Source organism: Monodon monoceros, unplaced genomic scaffold (assembly GCF_005190385.1).
Source record: "Monodon monoceros isolate NGI ecotype Baffin Bay Population unplaced genomic scaffold, NGI_Narwhal_1 Super_Scaffold_1, whole genome shotgun sequence".
In the NCBI taxonomy this organism is placed as follows: domain Eukaryota; kingdom Metazoa; phylum Chordata; class Mammalia; order Artiodactyla; family Monodontidae; genus Monodon; species Monodon monoceros.
The window spans coordinates 36,751,910-36,770,373 of NW_021703765.1; the positions used below are offsets into that span (position 1 = coordinate 36,751,910).

The 18,464-nt window shown below is 42.5% G+C and overlaps 1 protein-coding gene across 5 annotated transcripts in view; it reads left to right on the forward strand.

Moving 5' to 3' along the window:
- The window catches only part of TPGS2 (tubulin polyglutamylase complex subunit 2), a 57,165-nt gene that overhangs the window by 7,305 nt on the left and 31,396 nt on the right, over nt 1-18,464 (forward strand). For all 5 annotated transcript variants that reach the window (XM_029232260.1, XM_029232267.1, XM_029232276.1 and 2 more), the window contains exon 2: nt 9,221-9,300. In XM_029232260.1, coding sequence (XP_029088093.1) covers nt 9,221-9,300 — 80 coding nt within the window. The remainder of the gene's footprint in view (nt 1-9,220; nt 9,301-18,464) is intronic.

An 18,464-nucleotide genomic window follows, 5' to 3' on the forward strand; every position in this document is an offset into this window, starting at 1 on the left:
ATCTATAGAGACTTAAAGTGAATTAGTGATTGCCAGAGGATGCTGGAAATGGGAAAGGGTGCAGGGTTACTTTTTCAGGAAAGGACGCATAACTCTGAATATACTAAAAACCACTGAATTATATACTTTAAAAGGGTGAACTTTATGGTGTGTGAGTTATATCTCAATAAGGCTTTTTTTTTAAAAATAAAAAGGAATCCTAAAAACAGCCCTCCAAGATTTCCTGCACCAGGACTGTGAAACTGATGAGATATAACACCTGTGATTTGTTGTGTTAAATGGCAAAAGGGAGATTATCCAGGTGAGCCTAATCTAATCACATGAGCCCTTTACAACATGCTGTTAACAGAAGGGGGAGTCAAAGAGATTTGAAACATGAAAGATTTGTTATGCTGTTGCTGCCTTGAAGGTGCATGGGAACACATGGGAAAGAATACAGCTGAGAGTGGCCCCAGGTGACAGCAAGCAAGGAATGGAGACTTCATTGCTACAACCACAAGGAGTTGAATTCTGCCAGTAACAGGAATGGAAGATGACCTGGAGCACCAGATGAAAACAGAACAGCTGACACCTGAGCAGTCAGTGCACCTGGCTTATGGATTTCAGCCTCAGCAGAGAATCCAGTCATGCTGTGCCAGACTTCTGAGCTACAGAACTGTGACCTAGGTGTTGTTCAAAGCTGCTAATTTGTGGTAATTTATCATGCATCAGTAGAAAATGATACATTCCCCCAAATATTTTAAGGAGAGGAACGAATGATACCCATCTCAAAAAGAAATATGTGTAATATAATACGTATAATTATAAAATATTAAGATAAAGCTGAGACCAGACATATCCCTCATAGCAACAAATATGAATGGGCTTAAGTCACCTAGTAATAGAAGATTTTAAATCTAGCTTACAAAACCCAACTTTTTGCTGTTTCCCAAAACTAAAACAACTAAAGCAAACTAATTCAGAAATATTAAAAATGAAGATATGGATACGTGTTTGGGGTCCCACAACTGTCCACAAGTTCAGTGATTCACTAGAAGGACTTACAGGATGCAGACAGGACTCCCAGCTATAGTTTATTATATCAGTCAGCTGGTGCCTGGGAATCTGACCTTTGACATATCAGGTGGCATCTAGAGGAAGCATGTATAGGCTTCTGCAGTTTTCCCTGCTGTGAGTGATCGCATAGAATATGCTCCTTCCTTAAGCAGTGAAATGCTGCAATATGTTTGCAGTGTTTCTGCCCAGAGAAGCTTGCCTAAGACTCAAATTCCAGAGATTTTACTGGGGCCTGGTCAGGTAGGCAAAACAACCAGCCACAGCTATTGTTACCAACCCTTTGAGTTAGGCCCCAACAAGGGTCCTTCTGCCCAGTATCCTTAGAGCCAATAGAATGAGACCGAGTTTGGTTCAGAAGCAAAGGAAAGTTTTATTCTTTGGTCAAAGAATGGAAAGGTGCCAGCTCACACTCTAGAGTCCAGCTCTCCCTCACAGGCTGCGGGTGGGGCTGCTTTATAGGGTTCTAGTCAGTGGGGAGGGAAGCGGGTAGAGTTCTCACATGGCAGCACAGCTGTGCTGTTTGCGCTCCAGATCGCAGTGCCAGGCGCAGCCTCTCTGCCCACGGCCCGCTGAGGCCATCTTGAGTTGAGGTGTTACACACAGAACTGCACACAGTCCATTGAGGTGTCTGCACAGCCATTTTGCACCAGGAGCTCTGGTCTGAGGTGCTGGGTGCGAGGCCTCTGCACACAGTACCCTATGAACAAGTGAAACAAGATGAAGCACAAAGGAAAAAGAAAAAGGTTAGACTTTATTACCCAGATTCTATTTTTTATTTCCTAGGAATTGTTAATTCTGGCTTTGCGGGTGACAAACCCCTCCCCTGCTTTTTGTCCTGCTCCTCATTCTTGAGGGGCGCTGAGGGGTGCAGGTCTGTCTTCTGTAACTACTTCCTGCTGATTTGAGGCATTGTCATCACCCCGGGTGGAGGAGTGGAAGTCCCCAGCTGCCTTTAGATCTGTGTGGTTGTACCTAGGCCTTGGCCCTGTTTGTAGCCCTGAGCAACCACCATTTGTCTAACCTTTTGGAGACAAAGGACTTCAGACAATTTAAGATACATGGCCTAAGAGAACAGTGGTTACATGTCAAATGACAAGAGAATAATGGTGACATGTCAAATTTTTCCTAAAAATGAAAATATCTCGGTCTTTGGCCTGTGGGCAAGTCTGCCCTGATGTCAAGGCTCAGTGCCAGGGCTGCGTCTCCCTGGTCATGCTTTCGTTGTTTTACAGGAGAAAAGCTTAGGGTCTTAGAGAGGATCACACGAGTAGTCAGGGGGGCCATTGCCCATGTTGTGTCTCTGCGGGTTGGGGCTCGGGGGTCTCTTCCCTTGAGTGCAAAGTCCCCGTGGAGTGGTCCCTGCAACTTCAGGGCAGAGTGGGTGGTTAGGGTCACCAAGTGGATTCTGTCCCACTTAGCCGTGAGCTGATCTTGCAGCTACTGGTTTTTGAGATTTTTAGGTTCACCCAGGCTCCTGGCCAGAAGGGGTGGAGGGCCAGGTCAGTGGGTGTGGGCAGCACCTGGTCACCATCTTCTGTGACAGCTTTCATTATTTCTCCTACCTGGAGGGCATGCTTGAGTTGTTCCATTTCAAGGGGGCTAAGGTGTCCCTTCTCTTGGACTTGGGGAATGGGTCTACCATACATGAGTTCAAATGGACTTAATTTTAATTACCCCTTAGGGTAACCACATGCAGAGCAGGCCTATGGAAAGCAACTTAATCCAGTGTTCTTGAGTTTCCTAACATAGCTTGGCTAAGGCTGATTGGACCTTGAGTTTCAGGGTCTGATTGGATCTCTGTCCTTGATGATTGGGGTCTCCAGACTGAGTGCAAGGTCCATTTTATGCCCAAGGCACTCATTACCTCCTTCGTCACTTGAGACACAAATACTGTACCATTATTGCTTTGCAGGGATCTTGGGAGCCCAAACCTGGCGATTATATCTTTTAGAAATGCCTTAGCCACTTCAGCTGCCATTTCAGTTCTAGCAGGGAATGCTTCTATCCACTCAGAAATTGTGTCTACTAGCACCAAGAGATACCTGAAATTGCCCGGTACTCTTGGCATGATGGTGAAATTAATCTGCCAGTCTTCTCCAGGATATGTCCCTCTGGTCTGAATGGGCCTGATCTGGGGGACTCTGGAGGGTCTGGTTTTGGGGGTTGTTCATTGTGCAGATGGGACATGTCTCATCTATCCGACTGATTATACTTTTCATGCCAAGAGTTACCATGAGCTCAACTAACCAATTATATAGGGCTTCCCTCCTGTAGTGAGTCTTTTGATGAGCCTCTCTGATGGCTTGACAAGCTATAGTTTGGGAAAGAAGCATTGACCATGTTCATTAGCTAGCCACCCATGGCCTCCTAGATCTCTGTTGAAGCCCAATTTTCAGTCTTTGTCTAATTTTGTAGATTTTGTACAGTCTTTGTGTAGATTGGGGAATAATTGGATGGATCTGGCCTTTGAGGTATGAGGGGTAGTTGACAAGTTACAGTTTCTAGGACCACCCTTTTGGCAGTTGCATCCACTTTGTTTCCCTTTATTACCTCTGTATTCCCTTTTCGTGAGGCCCACAGTGAATCGCTGCCACCTTTTTTGGGAGCTTTACTCCTCCTATGAGCTTCGATGTGCTTAAGCCACGTTTCACCTGTTTATTCCCTGCAGTAAGCATACCTTGTTCCTTCCAGATAGCCCTGTCTGTGGGTAGGATGGCATACACATACCTGGGAATCTGTGTAAACACTTAAGATTTTCCCTGTCCCGTGCTCTAGGGCTCAGGTGAGGGCTATCAACTCCACCTTTTGGGCGGAAGTCCCGGTGGGGGGATGGGGGTGGGTAGCTTCTCACTTCTATGACTTGGGTGTGGGAGGTTACTGCATGTCCCACCAGCCTTTTCTCCTCTCCCATAAAACTACTCCCATCTGTGAGCCATTCCTCTTTGGCATTTGGGAGAGGTTCACTTCCTAGGTCAGGGCAACTGGAATAGATTGTGTCTGTGGTTTCTATACGATCATGCTCCAGGGGCCCTGTTTCTGTGGGTAGCAGGGTGGCAGGATTTAGTGTGTGACAGGTTTCTGTGGTAGCCACTGGGTTGTCTAAAGGCATAGCCTGAACTTGAATCAACCTTCCAGGGGATAACTATTCTGTTCCCTTAGAACTTCCTAAAACCTGAACCTGGTGTGGAGTCAAGCTGAAATGTCAGGTGCAGCTGCTTTGCACTAGGAACTCTGGTCTGAAGTGCCAGGTACAAGGCCTCTGCACGCAGTACCCTATTAAGGAAGTGAAACTAGACCAAGGCGAAAGGAAATAAAAAAGATTAGACTTTACCTTATTTTCCAGATTCTATGTTTATTTCCTGGGAATTGTTAATGAGCTTTGCCCATGACACTGGAAATTTTAGACTCCCAAAAGGATAGCAAATGTTTATTGGTTTAGCCAAAGATGGGCAAAACAGCCTTATCAATGTAGAACACATGCAAAGGCCAGATTACAAGGCACCAGCTACAGGTGAACCCTACAAGCTGGTCCTTCTAAAGATATTAACCTCAGGTTGGCTATGTGCAGTCCACCCTACTCCTCCCCCAGCCCTCTAGATGCCTCACCTTCAAGCCCTGGCTTCATGTATTCTTCTTACCCAATTCTTTGATTTGTGTAATAAACTGTTAACTTGTTTTCTTTGAATAATCTTATGTAGTCTTAAGTTTTATTTTCTGACTCTAAAGGCCTTAAGTGTCATATCTTGGATTCCAAAACCTCTCACACTTTTTGTCTGGTTCCGTGGCCACAATTTTTAAATCATATAAATGACCACTTCCTCTGACCTGCACACATTCACTTGTCCTGAAAGTGAATCTACAGATGCAAACTGTCTGTGTCTATCAGGGTTCTTAGTGGCAGACCATAGAATACATAGCTAGTTTAAGGCTAGAAGTACACTCTAGCTAGTTAAGGCAGAAAGGGCTTGATTAAGGGGCATTAGCCCATAAAATCATTGGAAGATTAAGCGGAACAGATTCTAAGCTGAGAAACAAACTGAAGAGGGGACGCTAAGTGGGACGTACCTGCAGCTAGTGTGGTTAGGAAGCTGCAGAATTGAGAAACTGCTGCTGCTTCTGCCACACGACAACTCTCAACCCCATGAGATCAAAATACCTTCGCAACTATGACTGTGAAAAGAGCCAGTCTCCCCATTTGCCCCTCTACCTCACCTGCTCATTCCCTCCTTCCAGGTTTTATGGGAGTGGTTTTCCCTGCAGAAAGCTTGGCCTCCAGTGGGTGCCTAGCTGCAGTGGAATCTGGGAAATGTAGTCTTTAGCCAGCCAGTCTCTAAAATACAGGAAAGCACACTGGAAGGAGCAGGAGTAGGTGTTAATTAAGCCAATCCGCAGGAATGGCCATGTCATCCTTCAAGGCCCATATCAACCGTGCATAGTTTGTGACAGCAGGTCCTCATGGAGTACCTCAGGGATTATTGACTCAGCGACAGTTTTCTACTAGGCAGTCTGTTCCAGTTATTTATTCCTGGGTAACAAACCACCCCAAAACAGTGGTTTGAAACAGCAGTTTACTGTCTCTCCCAGTCCTGTGGGTTGACTAGGCCCAGGTGGGACTAGTCTCATTTCGAGTCTCTCAGGTGTATGCAATGAGATAGCAGATGGGGCTGGAATTATCTGATGGCTCAACTAGGCTGGAAGTCCAAGATGGCTTCTGCACTCACATGTCTGGCCCCTCTGTGCTCCTCAGCATGGCCTCTCTGTCCAGAAGGGTAGCTTGGATTTAGTATGTGATGGCCCAGAGCAAAAAGAGGAAACGGGAACCTGCCAGTCCTCTTGAAGTCCAAAACTTGCATGGTGTCTCTTCGCCGTATTTTATTGGTCAGGGCAGTCACGGGCTAACCCCTGTTAACGTCTCTTCACAGAGGCAGAGAAATAGACTTCACCTTTCATTGGAGAACTGGTGTGGGCAGGGAGTGAAGGAAGGAAGTGATAGCACCCAACTTTGGAGTAGGCTACCACAGAGAGTTTTCATCTGTGGCATGTCATAGTTACCTAGAGCAGACTGTGCTGTGTCTGAAGACCTGACCTTCATATCTTCATTCAGTATTTCATTTCATACTCTGCCATACAGATTACTCCAGCCAGGCAGCTCACAAATGCTTGTCATTGGTCACAAAGGCAGGAGAGTAGGGATGGCTATATCTAGTCAGATACTACTTCTCATGTGGCATATTAATAAACCAAACACAACTTGTTATTGCTATTGCTTTCTAAACATCCTCATGATGTTTTTGGTTATCTGTAGTATTATGATTTATAATAAACATATATTTAGACTTCATCCCTGTTTCAGGCAGAGTTCCTAAAACCCCTCGAATTTCCTAAGTGGTAGGAGAGAAGAATGTGTCTTTTGTTATGTTAATTAGGTGACTTTTGGAAAGTTCTTGGGTAACCTAAAGATGGGGCTGGTTCCCAAGGGAACCAACCAGGATTAGAGGGTTGGAACTTTCACTCCCCTACCTGATTTCCAGGGAGGGGAGAGAGGCTGGAGGTTGAGTCATTTGCCAACTGACCAGTTATTTAATCAAGCATGCCTATGTAATGAAGCCTCCGTAAAAAACCAAAAGGAGAGGATGCAGAGAGCTTCCAGACTGGTTAGCCAGACACTTCCTCATGCCACTGTGCCAGGCCCCAAACTTAGCGAGGACAGAAGCCCCTATGTTCAGGACCTTGCCCTATGTATCTTATCTCCCTGTTGATCTGTAATATCCTTTATAATAAACCAGCAACCTGGTGAGTAAAGGGGTTTCCTGACTTCTCTAGCAAACTAATCAAACCCAAGGAGGGGATCATAGGAACCCCTGATTTATAGCCAGTCTGTCAGAAGCACAGGTAACACCCTGGACCTGCAATTAGCATCTGAAGTAAGGGCAGTTTTGTGGGACTGAGCTCTTAACCTGTGGGATCTGATGCCTTCTCCTGGTAGATAGCGTCAGGATTGTGTTGAATTGTAGGACACCCAGCTGGTGTCTGAGAATTGCTTGGTGGTGAGGGGAAAACTTCCCTTCATGTTGGAATTAGCTACTAAGGCAACATGGTAGCAAAAGCATTAGGCTTGGTATCTGAGGCTGTGGTCAGAGATTTAGTTCTGTGAGATTATTTAGTATTGCTGAGCCTGTTTCCTTATCTTTAAAATAAAGTCACGATGCCTGCTTCACACGATTGTTGAAAGAGTAAATGAGATAACTTATACCAGTTCCCAGAAGTAGAGCATTATACAAATGGAATTTATTGTGCGTCCGTCTCTTCCTCATCCCCAGCACCTCCTCTTTATCAGTGCTGAAGTATTGGGTAGCGGAGTCTCTGCAGCGGGTACTTCCTAAGCAACTTGTTATATGAAAGTTCTTAAAGTCAGTATGTTGACCAGTTGTCCTATCCCGGAGGTGTTCAGAGGTTGAAAGTGAAATGTTCCCATCTGAAGTGTATCACAGCAGTTCTGTCTGAGCCTGTAGCCCCTCCACGTAGGTCTGTTATAAACTGAAGAATGGTGTGTTGTGTCTGTCTCAGCTTATTGATAGTGATGCTGTTGGCTAGGAATACCTGAGGCACTCACCTAGGTCTGTACTACTTGGATGAGCTCTACAGACATTTCCCTGACTGGAGCTGATGTTGTGGCTGGACCAGCCATTGTGGTTTTTATTATGATTGAAGATACACCTCAGCAACAACTGTCAGGGAACTTTGAAAAAAATTTTTTTATTACGCACAGGTCCTGGAGGATACATGGTATGCCCAGGGCCACACAGCCAGGTAGCTGGGAGTGAGCAAGCAGAGCCGGATCTTTGTCTTTATTAGGGTCCAAGGACTTGGTGTCTAGGGCTTTGTGGGTTCACTATTGGTGAATTTAAAACATAAGAGCAAGAATTAGGGCATGAGAAGGGAAAAGGTGGGCGACCACTCAAGTGGTCAGTTACCCAGGGCTTTCTGAAAGGGGAACTTCATGGGTGGGGGTGGCCTGGTTCCTTACCTAGTTACTTAGTTAGTAGCTGTGTCATGCAGCTACAGTGGCAATTTGTTTATTCAAGATGGATGTATTTGAAATGGATGCCTCGGCAAAACTTAATGTCAGGCACTTACATTAGCTGTGTGTCCTCTTGCAGCCCTCGACACTAGATTACCCTGTGAGTATAGTCAGATGACATCCCTATGTAACCAGCTGGTTTGTTGGCAAGGAATTCTATATTCTTCTGTCCCACTGCAGGTGGAGTGGTAGGATGCTAAGACTGATTAAAGCTAGACTCTGCATTTGCGTAGGATTACTGCTTTAAAGGGCTGTGCCAAGGGGCATGTAGTGACTTCTGCACATGCTCTTCATTTCTCAACTAGACCCATACTTGGAGTCAGAGGCTTGGCTTTGTGGCTTTACCTCTCAGGCTCAGTGTCCTTGCTGTAAAATTGAATAATGACATTTATTAGTCACTATCTTGGCTTTCGTGGAACAGTGCCAAATAGGACCACCCTTGAAGGGACAAGACAGTGTCTTCCATCCTAACCAATCATGGGGATAGCAAGGACTCACCCCAGGTCAAATGGCTTGAAGCTCACAGTGGTTTTCTACCACAGTACCATGCTTCCGAACATATTAGGAAGAACACTGAACAGAAGGCAGAAAAAAAAATTGTATATATGGTACTTTTTGCTTTTCCAAAGCACCTTCATTTCTGTTTCCTCTGCTTCGCTTATCAAGGAAAGTATTATTGTAATTCTTGTCTTACTAAATGCAAAGGGAAGTGAGCACTCATGTAAGGTTACACGACTAGTGAATGCATAAAGCAAGACTAGGATAGGTGGAGTCCAGAATTCTTAGCTGGTATATTGGACTATTGCTGCATCCCAAGATTTGAGCCTTCTGAAAACTTAAGGGAAACTTTATGATGCATAGAAAGGATACTGGCATAATTATTACCAGGAAGACTACATGGTCTTAGGTTATGGGACCAAGTGCCTTTGAGGGACCAATTGCTTTTATCACAGGGGTAATAAATGCTCCTCAGAGGGATCTGGTATTCCTAGAGCAGTCTTCAAGAGTTAGTCAACCTCTAGTGTAGAAATACGTGAGAATGGACCAACTGAAACTCTACAGACTCTCTCTTTCCTCTTTCAGAATCATCCCCAGGTGTGACAGAGGTGACCATCATAGACAAGGCGCCTGCTGAACGTCATATGATTTCTTCATGGGAACAAGTAAGTGTTGCCCTATTGAATCCTCACCTCCCAGCAAAGGGAGGTCAACTCAAATGCCCCTGAGAAGGAAAGATTGGACAGGAAACCTATTCTTATCTCAGGCCACAGCCACCTTCAAGGTAGAGTTCACCTTTCTCTCTGTTCCTGTTCAGGCCGTTTAACACTCCCTTCCATTCCATGCCATCTCCCCAACACAGAGCAGCTCCTCTGAGCCTGTCGTATGGAGGCAATGGAACGTTTGAAGTTGTATATACGACAAAGCTGAAATCCAGCAGGGAAAGGAAGAATTAAATATTAATAAGTGTGCGGGGCAGAACGTGGTTAAATGTTGCAGAGAAGTATCAATACTAACCAGATTAATAGCGAATGCTTTCCAACCCTCCTCTGAACTTCCATTCATTCATTTATTCAATAAACGTTTTAGGCCCCTAAAATGGGCCAGGTATTGTGCTTGATGTTGAGTCCTGGAGAGTCAGTGATAATCAAAAAAGAGCACAGTGTCTTACCTCTTGATCTTACTGTCTAAGGCATAGTATAAGTCATTCCAAATATAATTACAAAGCAGATCAAGTTCTGTGAAAGAGAGGTAAAGGGAGCATTGTCAGGAGGCCTGACCTAGTCTGGAGGTTGAGAAACGTTTTTCCCAAAGAAGTTATGAGAAGTTGTTAACCAGATAGGTGAGATCTGGGACTAAGGGGCTTTTAGCCTGTGTGAAGGCTTCAAGATAGGAAGGATTATATTTTTCGAGAGCATAAGGAAGGTCCATGTGGCTAGAGCACAGGAGAGCAAGGGAGAGAGGTTGACAAGGACCACGACATGCAGGGCTTCGTAGATCATCAGGATTTCGTTCTTTATCTTGGGAGAAAAGGGGGAGCCCCTGAAATGTTTTAAGTAGAGAAGTCAGATTTCTGCTTTGGAAAATCACTGTGGCTGAGTAGCAGCAAGTGGATTTGACCAGGGAACAAGAAGTTACCTTGCCATTTAGTGAGTGCTGCTAACACATATCAGATAAGTTACTTCATTTAACCCTCAAAATAATCCTGCAAGATAGGCATTGATATCTCTGTGTTACAGATGAAGGAACTGAGGGTCAGAGTGGTCAAAGAATTTGCTCTGGGCCACATAGCTACCAAGTGGCAGAGCCTGAATGTGAACTCAGTTGTCTGCCTCTAAGCACATGCGCTTTCTGCTCTGGCTGACTGCCCCTCCTATAGAGGGCAACACTGGCAGCCTTGCCCTAGCCAGCCAAGCAGCCCACAGGTATGTGGACATGTTCAGTCCCTGCCAACAGCGCTCACTCTCCCAGGGCTGAGCCAGTAGCAGCTTCACTGGAATCTCAGTAGCTGGTAATCAAGGTTTCTCTCCATGACCTCGGCTCAGCAGCACCTCAGCATTTATCATGGGCTCACTCAACTCTCACTCCCATTTTCACTCACAGCGCATGAGAGAAAATGGAATTCCAGAGCAACATCTATCTGTTAATCTCTTACTGGCTGATCAGTCCTGGTGCAGCTGTGGCTATGCCAGCCTGGCCTGTTGACATTGTTGATTACATCCCTCCTGATCCTTAGCAGCCTTAAGTCAGCCCTTTAGGGAGAACTGCCTCGGGACTCTTTTTAAGAATAAGATTCTGAGGTGTTTCTGTCTGTTGAAGAGGAGACTCCTGGCTTAGAAACCCAGTCATAGACCTGGATGGGAGAATGAGAGGACAGGAATGCATTGTCTGGGGTGGAACACCATTAAGGCTGTGTCATATTATGTCACTTATGTATTGAGATAATTTCTGAGGCACATTCTTCCTGTGTCTTATAGCAGATATTCCCTAGAATTCTCTAAGATGACTTCACCCATTTGTTCCAGTTTTACTTATGATATTGTAGCTCATTCATTGGAAGTATGCCTTCCATGTCTGCTTTTCAGGGCTAGAGTCTACATCCGGTGTCATTGGGATCTAATCTGCCTCCTGGACAAGACAACTTTTTTGGGTTCCCATTTAGCTTAGACTGACATTGAGGAGAATACAGTTGTAGAGCTGAGTAAATAGTCATCAGCAGTCAGAAAGAATTAAAGGGCACGCACGAGAGAAAGAGATTTTTAACTAACTGAGATAGCCAATGGAACATTTTCTTCAGACATATTCAGTTGGGGGAAGTTTTGTGAAAACACCTACAATAATAAGATACATAGATTTGAATATCTCAGACCGAAGTACAGTAAAATATGCCATATCTGAAGTATCAGTACAAACAGTATTAGGATCAGTAACGTAAAAATTCACTTGAGCAATTGGCATGTCTGAGCTTTATGAAGGGCTATGAGGTGCTTGAAAGCTAACATATGAACACAGATGATAGGAGTTTTGGATGGGTAGTTTTATGTTTTTATATAACACTTTTTCTAATTATACTAAGCAAAAAAATGGTGACCATAGAAAATTTGGAAAATACAAAAAATGATTTTTAAAAATGAAAAGTCCTCTAGGATCTTACCACTTAGGAGGTAACCACTGTTAGTGTAATTTTAGCTGTGAGTGGAGGGTGGGTAATGGGTAGTGGTCCAGGAGCCCCCCCAAGAGCCCATGAATGGAAAATGGTCCATGGACTCCTTGAAATATGTGTTAATTTATGAAGTATGTACATTTTTCTGTGGAAAGATCTTTAGATTCTGAAAGGGGCTTGTAACCCCATAAACCTTAAGAACATGTTTTTGTATGATTTTTTTTTTTTACATTCAAACTAGAGGCAATATACTATGTGCCGTTTTGTCATTTAAGCAATGGAGAGCAGAAGTTTTGGTCTGAAACTCACCCGCCCCACTTCTTCACCCGAGGGTTAACTGAAGAGCACATTTCCACAGGAGCAAGCTAGGCAGGGCCCCTCTGACTCGTGCCTGCTCCCAGAAGTACCTGTACCAGAGGAGCAGGAGGGCCCCAAGGAGCTGGTAAGTCCCTTCTCTAGGGGACTGACCCTTGAGAACTGTGTCCTTGGAGACGGCCCAGCCAGAGCACAACCATCATGTGGTAAACCTGCTGTCTACAGATGCATCTATATAGCCAGATAATATTTTTTCCATCCAAGAAGAGGCCTACTGCCTCTGCCCTGGGAAACCCACCGAGATAAGATAATAGTAAGGCTATGGAGGCACTGATGTGAGGAAAACAGCCAAGAGTAGGAGTCTTGTGCCAGCTCAGGCCCTTGGCTAAATATCATAACTTCTCTGTGTCCCCTGTTCATCATCCATAAAATAAATGCTTTGACATTAGTGTTATTTTTTTTTTAATTTTATTGAATATAGTTGATTTACAATGTTGTGTTAATTTCTGCTGTACAGCAAAGTGACTCAGTTATACATATATATTCTTTTTCGTATTCTTTTCCATTATGGTTTATAACAGGATATTGAGTATAGTTCCCTGTGCTGTACAGTAGGACCTTGTTGTTTATCCATCCTAGATACCCTAGTTTGCATCTGCTAATCCCAAACTCCCAGTCCTTCTCTCCCCCCTTGCCTCCCCCCTTGGCAATCTGTTCTCTATGTCTGTGAGGCTGTTTCTGTTTCATAGATACGTTCATTTGTGTCGTATTTTAGATTCCACATATAAGTGATACCATATGGTATTTGTCTTTCTTTTTCTGACTGATACGATAATCTCTAGGTCCATCCACATTGCTGCAAATGGCATTATTTCATTATTTATGGCCAAGTAATATTCCATTGTGTGTATGTATGTGTGTGTGTGTCTCTCTCTCTATATATATATACATATAGACACACATACACACCACATCTTCTTTATCCATTCATCTGTCAATGGACATTTAGGTTGTTTCCATGTCTTGGCTATTGTAAATAGTGCTGCTATAAACATAGGGGTGCATGTATTTTTTGAATTATATTTTTGTCTGCGTATATGCCCAGGAGTGGGATTGCTGGATCATACGGCAACTCAATTTTTAATTTTTTGAGGAATCTCCATACTGTTTTCCATAATGGCTGCACCAATTTACATTCCCACCAGCAGTGTAGGAGGGTTCTCTTTTCTCCACCCCATCTCCAACATTTATTATTTGTAGACTTTTTAAAAAAATTTGTGGCTGCATTGGGTCTTTGTCGCTGCGCGCTGGCTTCCTCTAGTTGCGGCGAGTGACGGCTACACTTCGTTGTGGTGCGCAGGCTTCTCATTGCGGTGGTTTGTCTTGTTGTGCAGCACGGGCTCTAGGTGCGTGGGCTTCAGTAGTTGTGGCACGCAGGCTCAGTAGTTGTGGCACGCAGGCTCAGTAGTTGTGGCTCACGGGCTCTAGAGCACAGGCTCAGTAGTTGTGGCACACGGGCTTAGTTGCTCCGCGGCGTGTGGGATCTTCCCAGAACAGGGCTTGAACCCCTGTCCCCTGCCTTGGCAGGCAGATTCTTAACCCCTGTGCCACCAGGGAAGCCCTGGAGACTTTTTGATAATGGCCATTCTGACCAGTGTGAGGTGGTACCTCATTGTAGTTTTGATTTGCATTTCTCTAATAATTAGTGATGTTGAGCAGCTTTTCTTGTGCCTCTTGGCCATCTGTAGGTCTTCTTTGGAGAAATGTCGATTTAGGTGTTCTGGCCGTTTTTCGATTGGGTTGTTTGTTTTTTTGTTATTGAGTTGTATGAGCTGTTTGTATATTTTGGAAATAAAGGCCTGTCAGTCACATCATTTACAAATATTTTCTCCCAGTCCGTAGGTTGCCTTTTCATTCTGTTTATGGTTTCCTTTGCTGTGCAAAAGCTTGTAAGTTTGATTAGGTTCCATTTATTTATTTTTGCTTTTATTTCTATTGTTTTGGGAGACTGACCTAAGAAAACATTGGTACGATTTATGTCAGGGAATGTTTTGCCTATATTCTCTTCTAGGAGTTTTGTGGTGTCATGTCTTATATTTTTAAGTCTTTAAGCCATTTTGAGTTTATTTTTATGTATGGTGTGAGGGTATGTTCTAAAATCATTGATTTACATGTGGCTGGCTGTCCCACTTTTCCAACACCACTTGCTGAAGAGACTGTCTTTACCCCATTATATATTCTTGCCTCTTTTGTTGAAGATTGTCTGTAGGTGTGTGGGTTTATCTCTGGGCTCTGTATTCTGTTCCATTGATCCATATGTCTGTTTTTGTGCCAGTCCTATGCTGTTTTGATTGCTATAGCTTTGTAGTATTGTCTGAAGTCTGGGAGGGTTATGCCTCCGCTTTGTTCTTTTTCCTTAGGATTGCTTTGGCAATTATGGGTCTTTTATGGTTCCATATAAATTTTAGGATTATTTGTTCCAGTTCTGTGAAAAATGTCATGGGTAATTTGATGGGGATCACATTGAATCTGTAGATTGCTTTGGGTGGTATGGCCATTTTAACAATATTAATTCTTCTAATCCAAGAGCATGGGATATCTTTCCATTTCTTTGAATCATCTTCAGTTTCCTTTACTAGTGTTTTGTAGTTCTCAGCATATAAGTTTTTCACCTCCTTGGTGAGGTTTATTCCTATTTTTTTTTTTGGATGTGATTTTAAAAGGGACTGTTTACATTCCCTTTCTGATATTTCATTGTTAGTGTAAAGAAATGCAACTGATTCCTGTATGTTAATCTTGTATCCTGCTACCTTGCTGAATTTGTTTATTCATTCCAGTAGTTTTTATGTGGAGTCTTTAGGGTTTTCTATATATAGTATCGTGTCATCTGCATATAATGACACTTTTACCTCTTCCCTACCAATTTGAATACCTTTTATTTCTTTTTCTTGTCTGATTGCTGTGGCTAGGACTTCCAATACTACGTTGAAGAGAAGTGGTGAGAGTGAGCATCCTTGTCTTGTTCCAGAATTTAGCAGGAAAGCTTTCGACTTTTCACCATTGAGTATTATATCGGCTGTGGGTTTGTCGTAAATAGCTTTTACAGTAAGTCCCCTACATATGAACAAGTTCCGTTCCAAGAGCGAGTTTGTAAGTCCAATTTGTTCATAAGTTCAACAAAGTTAGCCTAGGCACCCAACTAACACAATCAGCTATATGGTACTGTTCTATAATAGGTTTATAATACTTTTCACACAAATAATACATACATAAAAAACAAACAAACAAAAAAAATAAAACATTTTTAATCTTACAGTACCTTGAAAAGTACAGTAGTACAGTACAACAGCTGCCATACGGGGCTGGCATCAAGTGAACAGGCAAGAAGAGTTACTGACTGGAGGAGGAAGAGGAGGTGGGAGATGTTAGAGCTGAAGGATCATCAGCAATAGGAGACGAGGGCAAGCTGCAATTTCACTCATACCTGATGTTGATGGCACAGGTTCTGGCTTTTTGCTGGATTCAATTCTATCCACCTTCTTGAAAAAATGATCCAGTGATGTCTGGATAGTACCTCTTTTTTTCTCATCATAGATGGCCGAGTAGCACTGGATTGCATTCTGAATGGCTCCTGCAGCCTTTGTGTACCATTCTATGTTCGGGTCCCGTGCCTCAAAAACTAACAGTGCCTCCTCAAATAGAATAATTTATGTGATTGGACATGCAAATGCACGTTTACATCTTTGAAAGTTCGCAACTTGAAGGTTCGTATGTCAGGGACTTACTGTATTATGTTGAAATATGTTCTCTCTGTACCCACTTTTGTAAGAGCTTTTATCCTAAATGGATGTTGAATTTTATCAAATGCTTTTTCTTCATCTATTGAGATGATCATGTGGTTTTTGTGTTTTGTTATGTGGTGTATTATGTGATTCAATACACGCAAATCACATTGATTGATTTGTGTTTGCTGGAACCATCCTTGCGACCCTGGGATGAATCCAACTTGGTTGTGGTGTATGATCTTTTTTATGTGTTGTTGGATTGGGTTTGCTAATATTTTGTTGATAATTTTTGCATCTATATTCATCAAAGATGTTGGCCCGTAATTTTCTCTTTTTGTAGTGTCTTTGTCTGGTTTTGATATCAGGGTCATGGTGACTTCCTAGAATGTCTTCAGGAGTGTTCCTGCCTCTTCAGTCTTTTGGAAGAGTTTGAGAAGGATCAGTATAAGTTCTTCCTTGTATGTTTGGTAGAACTTGCCTGTGAAGCCATCTAGCCCAGGACTTTTTTTTTTTTAATTACAGATTCTGTTTCACTTCTAATCATCAGTCTGTTTAAGTTATCTGTTTCTTCTTGATTCAGTTTTGGTGGGCTGTATGTTTCTAGACAGTTGTCCGTTTCTTCTAAGTTGTCGAATTTGTTGATGTATAATTGTTCATATAATTGATATATTAATTGTTTGCTTATAGTTTTTTGTATTTCTGAGGTATCAGTTGTGATTTCTCCTCTTTCATTTCTTATTTTGTTTATTTGAGTCTTCTCTCTTTTCTTCTTGGTGAGCCTGGCCAGAGATTTGTCAATTTTGTTTGCCCTTTCGGAGAACCAGCTCTTGGATTTTATTGAGTTTTTTTTCTATTGTTTTTTAATCTCTATTTATTTCCTCTCTGAACTTTATTAGCTCCTTCCTTCTGCTGACTTTAGGTTTTGTTTTGTTCCTCTTTTTCTAATTCTTTTAGATGTTGGGTTAGGTTGTTTATTTGAGACTTTTCTTCTTTCTTAAAGGCCTGTGTTGCTATGAAATTCACTCTAAGAACTGCTTTTGCTGCATCCCATAGATTTTGTATAGTTGTGTTTTCATTGTCATTTGCCTTAAGGTATTTTTTAATTTCTTCTTTAAATTAATCATTGACCCATTGGTTTTTAAATAGCATGTTGTTTAGTCTCCATGTAATTGTTTTTTTTTGTCATTTCTTTTTCTGTATTGATTTCTAGTTTCATGCTGTTGTGGTCAGAAAAGATGCTTGAAATAGTTTTTATACTCTTAAATTTGTTGAGGCTTGTTTTGTGTCCTAGCGTGTGGTCAATCCTAGAGAATGTTCCATGTGCACTTGAAAAGAATGTGTATTCTGCTTTTTTTGGATGTAATGTCCTGAAAAAATCAATTAAGTCTAACTATGCTATTGTATCATTTAAGATGTCTATTGCCTTGTTGATTTTCTGTCTCAAAGATCTTTCCATTGATGTGAGTGTATTCCTATCAATTTCTTGCTTTATGTCTGTTAGTAATTTTTTATGTATTTGGGTGCTCCTATATTGGGTGTATATATGTTGATGAGTGTAATATCCTCTCCTTGTATTGATCCTTTTATAATTATGTACTGTCCTTCTTTATCTTTCCTTATAGCCTTTGTTCTAAAGTCTATTTTGTCTGATGTGAGTAGTGCAACCCCGCTTTCTTGTCATTTCTGTTTGCATGAAATATCTTTTTCCACCCCCTCACTTCAATTTTTGTGTGTCCTTTTCCCTAAAGTGGGTCTCTTGTAGGCAGAATAATGTAGGCTCTTGTTTTTTTAATCCAATATACCACTCTGTGTCTTTTGACTGGAGCATTTAGTCCATTGACATTTAAGGTAATTATTGATAGATACATATTTATTGCCATTTTAAACTTTATTTTCCCGTTGCTTTTATATTTCTTCTTTGTCCCTTTCTTTTTGTTTTTCCTTTTTTGTGTGGTTTCATGAATTTCTTTTGTATTATACTCATGTTCTCTTTTTTTTTGTTTTTTTTTAATCCATTGCATGTTTTTGCTTTGTGATTACCCTGTTTTCAAGTATGTTAACCACTTCCTATATCTACTTGCCTTATTTTTTTAAATCTATTTTAATTAATTATTTATTCATTTATTTTGGCTGCATTGGGTCTTCGTTGCTGCACACGGGCTTTCTCTAGTTGTGGCGAGGGGGGGTACTCTTCATTGAGGTGTGCAGGCTTCTCACTGCGGTGGTTTCTTTTGTTGTGGAGCACGGGCTCTAGGCGCGCGGGCTCAGTAGTTGTGGCTCACAGGCTCAGTAGTTGTGGCTCACGGGCTCTAGAGCTCAGGCTCAGTAGTTGTAGCAGGCGAGCTTAGTTGCTCTATGGTATGTGGGATCTTCCCAGACCAGGGATCAAAACCGTGTCCCCTGCATTGGCAGGCGAATTCTTAACCACTGCGCCACCAGGGAAGTCCCTCTACCTGCCTTAGACTGGTAGTCATATAGGCTCAAACACATTCTAGGAAAAAAAAAAATCTACATTTTATTACTCTTCTCCCCCACATTTTATGATTTTGATCCTCTTTTACATCTT